This window comes from Symphalangus syndactylus, chromosome 11 (genome assembly GCF_028878055.3).
Source record: "Symphalangus syndactylus isolate Jambi chromosome 11, NHGRI_mSymSyn1-v2.1_pri, whole genome shotgun sequence".
Taxonomy (NCBI): domain Eukaryota; kingdom Metazoa; phylum Chordata; class Mammalia; order Primates; family Hylobatidae; genus Symphalangus; species Symphalangus syndactylus.
The window spans coordinates 86,186,954-86,199,424 of NC_072433.2; the positions used below are offsets into that span (position 1 = coordinate 86,186,954).

At 32.8% G+C, this 12,471-nt stretch overlaps 1 protein-coding gene across 2 annotated transcripts in view; it reads right to left on the reverse strand.

The window, feature by feature from the left end:
• Positions 1–1,548: 1,548 nt before the first annotated feature.
• CHD1 (chromodomain helicase DNA binding protein 1) overlaps positions 1,549–12,471 on the reverse strand; it is a 76,265-nt gene continuing 65,342 nt past the window's right edge. For both annotated transcript variants that reach the window (XM_055297570.2, XM_055297569.2), the window contains 5 exons: positions 9,786–9,964; positions 6,339–6,435; positions 5,311–5,362; positions 4,537–4,747; positions 1,549–3,075 (listed from right to left, as the gene is read on the reverse strand). In XM_055297570.2, coding sequence (XP_055153545.1) covers positions 2,730–3,075; positions 4,537–4,747; positions 5,311–5,362; positions 6,339–6,435; positions 9,786–9,964 — 885 coding nt within the window. In that variant the 3' untranslated portion in view covers positions 1,549–2,729. The remainder of the gene's footprint in view (positions 3,076–4,536; positions 4,748–5,310; positions 5,363–6,338; positions 6,436–9,785; positions 9,965–12,471) is intronic.

The window sequence follows — 12,471 nt, forward strand, 5'->3', positions numbered from 1 at the left end:
AGCTATGACAGCTAATTTGGGGTGCAAACATTATTTTCTAGTTAGAAATAGTAACGGGGTAGAGTAAAAATCATGCCATTTGCCCCTAGAGCATATTCTTGATAAACTTCATGAAAATGAATAACCTACTCAACCTTTTCATATTAACTACAGAGAAATTATATAATTTATATTACATAAAATTAAAAAGGTTCTCATTAAACTACTCACTCTGAAAATAAATGAAATTATTCAAACTCATTTTACATAGTCTGAAAATTAATTTCTAACATACCCTAAACAAAGAATATCTTTATAAGCAAACAAGCTATTGCTTTTAGTAAATTTATTTATTGTATAAGAGTGGAAGGTTAATTGGTACAGTACTATGCATAATCTCTCACCCTTGAAAAATTAAACATAACTGGATAAAAATAACAAAGCAGAATGAAAACAGAATATTTTATGGCGAATGTTCTGCTGTATTTATATACTAATGTGCTTCACCATTGTGTCTTAATTTCTTTTCTTACTGATTTCTTACAAAAAAAGAACATATTTTGTCATTTGATAAATGTACACACAGTTCTATATTTTTCATTCAACTCAGCTAACTAACTGACTGAAACTTTCAACTAAATGTAGCACTATTTAAAAAATTAGAGCCCATTCCCTTATCTCAGAAAATGCAACATTGTCCTGTGAAATTTGCACAATGGAATATAATGCAAATATCTCAGCTACAAAGTAATAAATTAAAAAATGCCAGCCACCTTCTTATGACTTAAGCATTATGAATTAGTCAAATGCTATATTGTGGAATAAAATAGTCATACTAAATGTAGAGAAAAGTGATAAAAGTTTCAAAAATGTGTGCCAGGACTACCTTCATTACTTTTATATTTAATTGTAAATTAGATGTTTAAAAAACTGAGCTACTCCCTCACATGTTATCTTATATACCAGAAAGGAAACAAAGCATCATTATTCTTCAGGGTAACTGTATCAGAAAGAGAAATTACTGCAAAACAAAACAAAACAAAAAGCAAAAAACCCCACAAGCTTTTATACACATAAACCTAATTGGACAAAGGAAAATATTTAAAAATACATCTATCGACAAATATCTGTTAGGTTGCTCCCCAGAGCTAACAGTGACACACATAGCAATACTATAGAAATTATGTCCACATACTTATATTCCTCAAAGATTCAAATTTGTTACATCAAAGCATACATGCAAGAATGTGTGCCACATGACTTAAAAACTTCCCGTTGAACATAAAACAAAATAAAAATCTGTGAATAAATATAAAGCATCCCATAATAATATCTATAGGAAGCCAAAAGGGGCCAACAAAAATGTCTATGACCTAAGTTTTACTTCATAGGAATATTCAGTCTCCAAAACAGATTTAGTTGTAATGCTACACATTACAAATATTCAACTGCTTACCAAAATACTTTTTCTGGCAGCAAAATGTTACTTAAAAAGTGGGGGGGCGGTGGTGGTGGTGGTAAGTGCTTGAGGGAATAAGAATGCAGCAGAAAATTACAGGAGCCCACATATCCTTTTTCTTAAATTTAATTTGTCATATATAAGGTTTTTATATACAATCAGTGTGCATTGTAACAGTTTATATTAAAAGTCAATCAAGTTTATCTAAAATGTTAACCTGGCTGCATAGCACATTTGACATTATTGCCCACATGAAACGGGAAAACAAACGGATTTACAATAACTTTTGGCCATTTTGGATTCTGAAAAGTGTTTATACACCTACCCTTTTAAACCAGATGCATCTGAAAAAAACGTTTCCAGAGCATGCAGTTTAGATTTTACATATCATCTTGCCATTTTTTTAAAACTATAAACACAATATTGACTAAAAAAGGAAAAAAAGGGAATAACATGTATCTAATAAAATATTCAGTATAAAAAGAGGACTAATGGAATTAAGTGGCCCCTTTCCCCATTTTTACATTCTAAACAATGATTCCATCAAGACAAATCATTAAAAAGTGTTATTACACTGATTTTTTTTTTTTAATAAGAAAGCCTGAGTTGGTAGGGAAAGGAACAGTCAAAAAAAGCCTGAGAAAGGGAAGGAAGTAAGGAAAGTTCCTTTAATATTTACAATAATTTACAGCCATTTTTTTTTTTGTAAAAAGGCATAATAGATCACAAACAGGAAATTCCTGGCTATTTTACAGATATAAGTACAGAATTTAAATATTCAAGCTTGTGATGAAAAGCGGCAAGGTGGTCGCAGTGTACAATGTAAACAAGTAGCTTTGGAAATGAACAAAGTCCTTGAGTGTTTTTCTTTATTAAGAAAGAACTCTCTTTCATTCCTTCCTGAAACACGATCACAGGTCAGAGTAAAGTTCATATATAAACATAATTTAAATGGAGGTCAGTCTAAAATCACTGACTTAAAAACAGTTTTATCCAGCCTGTATGGGAGGGCAGTGTTGAGGTCCCTGTAATAGTAAACATTTTCCATTTCTTTAAAAAAGAAAACAAAAAAACGTACTACAGTTTTGTAGTACAGTGCAGCATAATCCTTAAATATAAAAATATTTTCTCTTCTGTTGGGATAATAGACCTTGCATCCTGGAAAGAAGTAACAATACTGCTACTGATAGAAGATCTGTTTATATCTTTCAAGTCATGTAAGGCAATTACTGTGTTGGTTTATGATATATGGCTAAAAGAAAAGTCCAGAAAAACGAAGTATCAGTTTTTGTTATGTTTTCCGACTACTCCAGGTATGCTCCGGTGTACTTTTGTGTTCAACTGAATGTTCAAATGGAGATCTGGAGCCATAAGGAGATCTCTGATCTAGTGGTGACCTAGGGCCACTGCTGGAAGCTCTGTGGTCCATTTGCCAGTCTGAGTGATACCTATAATCCCTGGAAGATTTATGGTGCGTATATTCAGAACTTGACCGGTGGTCTGAATGTAACCGATGATCTGAGTGAGAACGATGATCAGAATGAGATCTATCTTTTAAACTTCCTTCCAAATTTGACCTGTGATCTCTACTCCTGTGATCATCCAGTTTTCTGTGTTTCTCTCTGTCACTGTAATATCTAATAAAGAAAAATTGAGAATTTTAGACAAATGCAAATTAAAATGTTTCCAAATAAAAGATAACTAAAAAACATAAAAATACCTTAAAACATGTTTTTAATTGTATACAAGCTCAGTGTTTCATTATAAAACTTACTAAATTAACTCAAAAATCACTGGAAATATCTCTTTGGAAAAACTATTTGATTCATAAAACTAAAGCGAACCATACAAAACCCCTAAAATAGCATCTAATTTCACATGGCTATTTTAGATAATTAGCTGCTTTTAATTTTACACATCATTTACATGACTGCATCTTAATTGTCTGGAAGCTGAAATTAAGATTATTACAACTATCTGAAATACTCCTGAGACCAGAGCCTTTTATCAACCTCTAAGCAGGAAAAAGTTTAAAAATGCTAGAATGCAGTCTATGAAATAATCTGAAAAATTTTTCACTGGTTGCTGATGCCTATTAAAAGCTTCCTCAAGTTTGACTAGTTATATAGTAAGACTTAACACATGAATCATTAAGAAATTTACTCCATACAAACATGTGACAGCTTGATAAAAAATAAATGTGGCAGTTCAATGAGAAGTATTCTCTAAAATGAGTGCCTTTTCCAAACTGACACACACACAACTGTAACTATATTGCATAAGCCTGTGAAATATACACTACAAATCTGCCTTTTCCTTTTAATTATTTGACCCTTTCAAATAACAGCCATTCTACAACTGATGTGTTCACAGTGTTGACAGAGGTTCTCAAAGAAATTATTGTAGTGAACACAACTAAAATACAAAGAATGTCTTCTAATTTGTTTCTCCTACTTACTATAAAAGCATAAATACTATAAATCTGTTTTCAAGTTTACTTTTATAGTAGTGATCATTAACTACCGAAAATACTTCTTTATCAATAAAGGAATAAAAAGTATTCTGATGTTATTATACTGAGGTTGCTTACTGTTCAAAGGCTTCAAAAAACAACAATAAACAAAAAACCTTCCTGGTTCCAATAATATTCCAGATTGCTGAGGTTAAGTTTTACCTCGATGAGATGTGTTCACATATATTAATTTTTCCCGACTTTTTAAAAATATGGAATGCAAAATTTCCTAAACCAAACCTGAATCACTGTATCAAGCTTTATCACATTTATTATATTTTAAAGAGTATTTGAGCCAATATTCTTCAAAACCAACAATGAACCCCATGCAATTTATAATTATACAACTCCCTATATCAGCTTTCTTACTACATATTTTGATCTCAATTTTATAATTCAAAATCCATTTTAAAGAGAAATTCAGTTCTTAAAATATATTTTTCTTAATTATATACAACAACTTTATTTCCCAAGATTTGTTTTGACTGCATGAAGATTGAATTGGCTGATAGGTCAAATACAGGAACATCATGATAAGGAGAAAGACATGCATAAGCAAAATTTCTAAAGTGACTGCCAAGTTTACCTGCTGTCTTGCTTGTAGTGATCCCAATCACGATGGTCTTTACCATTACTAAAAGAAGAATAGGGTCTTTTCCTGGAATCACTTTTTTTGTAAGAATCTCCCTGATGTCGGTCTTTATGATGATCATGGTACTGAGTTAAGTGTCTATCAGAGGAATAACTGTCCCTGCTGCTATCATCGTGATTTGTATTCTCTTTTAATCTTTCCACATCTGTTAGATAAGTACAACTTTTATTAATGACCTTAAAAATAATACGTGGCAAAAAAAAACTTAGTTGATAGATAACAAGAACTCGTTTCAACCCTTGCCAAAACAAAAATCGGTTCCCAAATGCAAGCAGTTAAAGCATTTAGAAATGGTGTATAAAAGCAGTACTAGGGATTAATTAAAAAGGGTTACTTGATTGAAATGTGACAGAAACTAAAAAATATGGGACCCATTCCTTTCTCAGACTATACTTTTGTGACTCTCATACAGAAAGAATGCATTACTATTCCAAATTACATAAAAAAGAATATTTGTTCATTTTAATAGTCATTCTACAATTTCTAGAAACTGAGAAAAGGATTAAAAGGATAAACTAAAATGAACTATAAGAGAATACATTTTACATAATAATGTAGCTATGTATCAGAATTATTGTATCTCCTTAATATAAAGGTACTTATAAATAAAAACAAGGTAAGAACCTTTTTTATCATTTGGTTTATTTAAAAAAAAATTAAAAAAAATTTTTTTTTAATTTATTTTCCCAATCAGTAAGGCTTACATACCTGGATTTCTAATCATGTGAGGATTCAAGTTGCTGTTTTGATCATTGTTTTGCTAAAATAAATGCACACATGTGTAAGAATCTTTAGGTGACTTCACAAACTTACAAAAAAGGAGAGATAATTCTTAGAAAATACTGATAATGAAGTCTTCACACAAGATATTAGAATGTTTATGTGTATATATATGTGTGTGTATATATACATGTATGACATTTACAGATCTCCACTTTTAAAGTATGAACTACTTGTCCCATGACTTAAAGAGATTTTTTCACTTTGAAATAAATTGACTTAACAGAAAAGTTGCAAAAACAGAGTTCCCACATACCCTTCATCTAGCTTCTCCTAATGTTAATATCTTATATAAACATAGTATAATGATCAAAACCAAATAATTAACATTGGTATAACACTATTAATTGAAGAACAGACTTCATTCAGATTTCACATTTTTCCACTAATATTCTTTATCTGCTCGGGGATTCGATTTGGAAGCCCATATTACACTTAGTTGTCATGTCTTCCTCTGGGATAGCTCCTTAGTCTACTGCATGCTCTTAACACTTTAGAAGAGTAGCAGACAGTTATTTTATAGAATATCCCTCAAGTAGGGCTTGTCTGATATTTTCACATAATAACACATATATTTTTGGCAAGAATTCCACATAAGTGATGTGCCTTTCTCAGTATCAGAGGGTTCATATGATGATATGTCTTAACTATTGGTGACATTAACTTTGATCACTTGTTTAAGGTGGGTCAGGCAAGTTTCTCTATAAAGTTATTATTTTCCCTTTATAACTAATAAACATTTCAGAGGAGATCTGCCAATATCCTGTTTTCTTGCGCATTAATTTTACCTCCCTTCTGTGAATCTTGCCTGCAACAATTATTACTGTGGTATTCAATGGTGATTTTTAAAATTTATCTTACTCATTCCGTATTTATTAATCAAAATGCTCTGTAAAAAGAATGTCTCACGGTTTTAATTATATAAATTCAGGGAAAAAATATGATGGCAAGTTTACCTGAGATTCCTGCCGTTTTTTAATAGCATGCTTATATAATTTATGTAATTTTCTTGCATCAAATTCAGTAAACTTAGATACAAAAATCCACAGGTTTCTAGAAGAATTTAAAAAAAGGCAAATTAAGTTAGTCTGGTGGAACATATTTAGCTTTTTTCATGGAAATCCTTCCCTCCAGGCACAAACACATATACACATACACAGCCCTCTATGGAACAAACTCTTAAGGATATTAATTTTCCTATGCATTTTTTCAAAACTTCATATATGAATAAGACTCCAGTGAAACTAAACATTAAATTTTACTTCTCTTCCAAATCGCTTCATTTTATAGTATTTAGAGTGAAAAGCAGTACAATCCTAATTTGAAATGCACCAAAGACATAAATTAAATCAGGAAGTGACTCAGATTCATATTGTGATCCTGATTATGCATATAAGGGGCAGGTATGTTAATAACTGGAGTGGAAATACCATCAGATAATATGGATTATGCTTGTAAAGAATTATCTTAAATAATGCTTTATTAAAAAGTAACTGTCACTTAATAATGGTAATGTAATGGTCCCAAGAGTAACACGACCAAACCCATAAATGGGGTACAGCTTGCTATCTCTTCCCATCCCAAGGTAGGCATCAGTAATTAATCAGAGACTGTGATTATTTCACAATGCATGTGTGTATCAAATCATCAAACTGTATACCTTAAATATATAACTGTAATTGTCAAATATACCTCCAAAAAGAAAAGGAATGTTAAATTCTAAGGTAGGGTAGTAGTCCCTAGAAGATTCAAATATACACTAGAGGTATAATATTTACCTTGAAATATATTTTTTAAATGAACTTAGAGAATATATTGAATGATACCTTACTGAAATGAAATCCACAGAAGGGGGAAAATTCATCTAGCCTTTATATAAATTCACAGACTATCTCGGACATATCTACATTCTATGGTTAACTCATAGGGGTAAAAGGTAGGAAGTTAATAAAGTACCTTTTTGTTCCTAAGTAAATACCTTATAAAAATATATTTTCCCCCCAAAAAATCTAGTCAGGAATGATTCTGGTCTTAATTATATCATCCAAACGACTGTCTGATCTTGAACAAAGCACCAGAGCTGAGGCAAGCATCAGCACTTACACAAACCTAAGAATTAGTGCCCCTTTTAAACAGTTCAGGTCCTAGGTGTTTCCTTTGTCATTCTCCAGTCCCAGCCCTAAAATGCTTTTCATCTGAATCCATTTTTTTCTTCTGTAAAATGGTATAGTAAATATCTGTTCACACTTCCTACAAGTAATACTATTAAAAGGATCAGCTAGAATGAGGCATATTTGATAAGACAAATAAAATACAAATATACATTCTATTTTGGCCATCACTTTATTACAGTGATCTGTAAGTAAAAACTAGTGTTGCATTTCAGTTGTTTTTAAGAAATCTGGTCAAAAAATATATTGAAAGAAATTGTAAGCAAAAAACAAAAAGATCATTATGGTAACTACGGTAACACTTGCTTAATGCCAACCATTCTGTAATTGTGGTTTAGATCTCTATGGTCTTTCATTCTGTACAATTCCCCAGATGGGGAAAGAAAGGGAAATATCCCATAAAGCAAAATAGCTGCAACCTCTACCTCCTGGGTTCAAGCGATTCTCTTGCCTCAGCCTCCTGAGTAGCTGGGTCTACAGGCACATGCCACCATGCCCAGCTAAATTTTTTTTTTTTTTTTTTTTTTTGTATTCTTAGTAGACCACCGTCTTAGCCAGGATGGTCTCAATCTCCTGACCTCGTGATGCACCCGCCTTGGACTCCTGACATGCTGGGATTATAGGTATGAGCCATTGTGCCCAGCCCACAATGACTGTTCTTGAGGGGATCGGGTCAGCCAATGATAGGTCTTAATATAAGGTACTTTTTTTTCTTGTTTCTGCATTAAAAAAAAATTTCCCCCAGCACTTTGGGAGGCCAAGGCAGGCAGATTGCTTGAGGTCAGGAGTTCAACACCAGCCTGGCTGACATGGTGAAACCCCGTCTCTACAAAAAATACAAGAATTAGCCAGGCCTGGTAGTGTGGGCCTGTAGTCCCAGCTACCAGAGAGACTGAGGTGGAAGGATAGCTTGAGCCCAGGAGGTGGAAGATGCAGTGAGCCGAGATTCGCCACTGCATTCCAACCTGGGCAACAGAGAGAGATTCCATCTCAAAAAAACAAATAAATAAAAATAAAATTTCTCCAAGATAGCAAAAGATATTTTGCTTTATGGGATATTTCCCTCTTTTCTTCCCCATCTCCCCTTTAAGGGAATTTGGTTTAACCAGAGAGAGTGGCAGCAGGAATGAACAATAAGGAATATGAAATCAAAGTAACTGAGAACCAAACAGGGGACAACCAAAAAGGTAATCTGCCCAACTGAGTAAAGAAAAGTGAGGTGAGAGCATAGCCTTAGGATGTAAAGTGACAGAACATAATGACAAGGTTAAGTCTCCTGGCTATTAGTCTCTCTTCTTCCAAAGGTTTCCCCACCCTTTCCTTATAACAAACCGAATTTGAAATGGTACCTATTTGTATTAGTCACTGTGTAATTTTTTTAATTAAAATTTTATTTCAAATTCTTTAATTCTTTGCTCATTTTAAAATTTACTTTCAACCAAATTCACTGCGTAATTTCAATAAGATGTTCCTTATTTCTCATCTAGAAAGCAGAAAAGGTAGACATTCTAACTCTTTGAACCTCAAAAATCTAAGCCCTAATTATAAGGATTCAAAAAATTGGTGAAGATACAACTAAGTATTTTCATTCAGTGGTCCTCCAAAAATGATAACCCATTCTTGGCAAAAGGCATTATTTAAACGAGAAGTTGCCAGGCTTTCAAATTTTATAGTTCCAGTTAAATGTAAAAGATAGAAGCCAAGCATTTTTACACTAATAAAAGTAGAGAAGAATTTTAATATAATCCTTTAGATTAGCTAAATTTAGCTTTAAGAACAATTTGCACTACATTACCTTCATTTTCCTAATTTTTTGCATTTTACATTGTGTGACGATGTTAATTTTTACATCTTTATACATGTATCCAGGAGGTAAATTGCTAAATTCATGCAACAATAAACTTTGTGGGAACACCAACTTCAAAAGACATTACTGATAATAATTAGGTAAATTGCAAAGACTTTTTCAAATAAAATGCAATCTGAATTTTAATGAAACAGCTTTCACTATTTCTTTAAAGGCAGAGATGCCACTTGTTAAATACCATGGTATATAAGTAACCACTCATAAATAAAAAACTTTAACGTTAAAGGGAGAAAAATTAAAACAATCATCTGTAGGTTACCTCTTTAAAAATTATCTTGTTACCTAAACTTCAGGATCAGGAAAGAAAAAACAAAAGACAATTACATAATATAAATTTAACACTTCCTGAAATGTGTATCACTTACTTTCTCCATTGCTTAATTTGTTCAGGATTTGTATACTCTTTTAGACATTCTGTGATATGGTCTCCAATTTTTATTAAACATTGTCTAGTATGTTCTAGTTGTTCTCTTTCTGAAAGGCCTTTCTCAGGCCTATCAAGTTGTTTCAAAGCTGCTTTAACAGGCCTCATTCTTTCTTTACACTTTAAAATGAGAAAACAAGAATATAAACACATGTATTAAAAACCTAAATTCAACAAAATCTACCTCCTTCAATGATATTTACATGAGTATAACAGTTTGATAGCAAAATAAACAATTAAATCTCACACTTCACAAATCTTATACATCAGGGTTCTTTCCCCTTTAGATTTTCTTCAGGAAAGCAAGCCTTTCCGTTATCATTTAAAATCAGTCTTTGAGTAAGTAAAAGTTTTGGATTTTACTTAGCTTCTACAAAAAATGGTTATTTTTTATACTGTAGCACACTATTATAAGGAGTCTTAAATATAGACTATTAAAAGATAGTAAAATATTTCAGAGTATAACTTAATACCCTACTATCCACTAAATACAGGGTAAAATGACTTTAACAAAACTATTAAAATCAATATAGCTAGATATATAAACTGTATTCTTCCAAACCTCTGCGACAACAGAAGGTGGCGATAATGACTTGCTCTTCATATTTTGGGTGGTTGGGGAGTAGAGGGTCAAAGGGTAACTTTTTCCTTGGCCTATACATTCCTGACATGCTAATAGAAGGATGACATATTAAGAACTGTATGTTTTATTGTAGCAATAGGAACTATAACCTTATACCAAAATCAGAATAAAAATATTACTAACAAGGCAACCTTCAGATAAAATTTGTAAATGCAAAAACAAATTAAAATTTAACATCATATTCACAGAAAGCATGCTGGTTTAGTTCTAGCAATGTAAGGATGATGGGTCAACATCAGACAATACATTTAGATAATCCAACAACATTTATTAAGAAATTGGGCCAAGCGTGGTGGCTCATGCCTGTAACCCCAGCACTTTGGGAGGCTGAGGCGGGAGGATCACTTGAGTCCAGGAGTTTGAGATCAGCCTGGGCAACAGTGAGATCCTGATTCTATACCAAAAGAAAAAAAAAAATTAGCCAAGCATGGTGGCGCACACCTGTAGTCCCAGCTACTCAGGAGATCAAGGTGGGAGGACTGCTTGAACCCAGGAGACTGCAATGAGCTGTGATCATGCCACTGGCACTCCAGCCTGGGCAAGAGTGAGACCCTATTTCAAAAAAATAAAATAATAAATCCTCACACCACTGCTCTGAAGGACCTCTCTTACTACAAATAAAATTAAAATTCAGTCAGATCTGATGCTTTAAGAAAGGGAAAATCTTTAATTTCCTTTCTAACTTTTAGTTTATTCATCGCTGTTCTTTATGTTTCCTATTTTTTGTTCAACTTTGGCAGTTTATATTGTTAGAAAATAATTTATCCAACATATGTAAGTTTAGTACATATTATGTTCTAGGCATTGTTCCAGATCCAGGAAATAGAGCTGTAAATAAAACAGATCCTGCCTTTATGGAACTTGGACTCTAGTATAAGAGAGCTAGTAAAAGAACAAGAAATAGTGTGTCAGATGACAACAACTGTGATAAAGAAAAATAAAGGAAGAAAGAGCAAGGAGCTTCCTATCTTATCATAAGCAAGATTTCAGAGAAGGGCAATGTTTGAGAAGACACCTAAAGAAAATGAAGGAGTAAGCCATTCCAAGTAAAGGAAAAAACAAACATGAATGTCCTAAAACTTGTTTGACATGTTTTTTAAAAAAGTATGAATGCCAGTGTCGCTGGAACCAAGTAAGTGAGAGAAGTGGCCGGCAATGATGGGAGGTGACTAGATGCTACGAGGCTGGTTTCAGGCTAAGAATCTTTTCTCCTAAATGAGATGGAAAGCCATTGGAGTGTTTTAAGCACAGAAATATAACGGTGTGACTTTATTCTCCCTCTAAGTCATGATTATTCTGGTTGCTATGTGGAGTACAAACTGAGGTATGAGTAGGATGGAAGCAGTAAGAATAGACCCTGACAATAGTCCTTTGCAACAGTATTTAATCTATTTTATAGAAGAAACTGAAACTTAGAATACAATGACATCTGTCAAACCCAGCTCTAACTGACCTCAGACTCTGCTCTTTCCTGACTGCTAAATTATACTGTCATTTAGGAAGACAACCAGTAAAAGATAAGGAAAATCAAGGTGCCAAACGAAGCAAATATGTTTAGTGACGACCTAGAAAAGACCATTGAATTTCATAATTACTTAGAGCTATTCCCAAATACAACAGGATTCCTTACTTAGAGGTAAAATCCTATACAAGCCGGAAAGTCTGGCTACAGAGTCCATGTTTAAGAACTATTCCAGTCTTCATTTCCATGATACACACAATATCATTTAAGATTAATGGAGAGGAAATTCATGCATTGTGTACAGAGGGAATTTTTCCATTCCAGCAGTTATATGAAAAAGTTCGAAGATTAAAAAATAAATGTAGGGAAAAAAAAGTGGCAAGAGATACAATTTCACCTAATTCATTAGTAGACCACATAGAGAAGGGGAAGTGAAAAGTTTAATGTTTTCACTTCAAAAAAGCAAAAGAATACCACCTACCCTGACTCCCACCCAATACAGAGTAGGTAAAAAAACAAAAA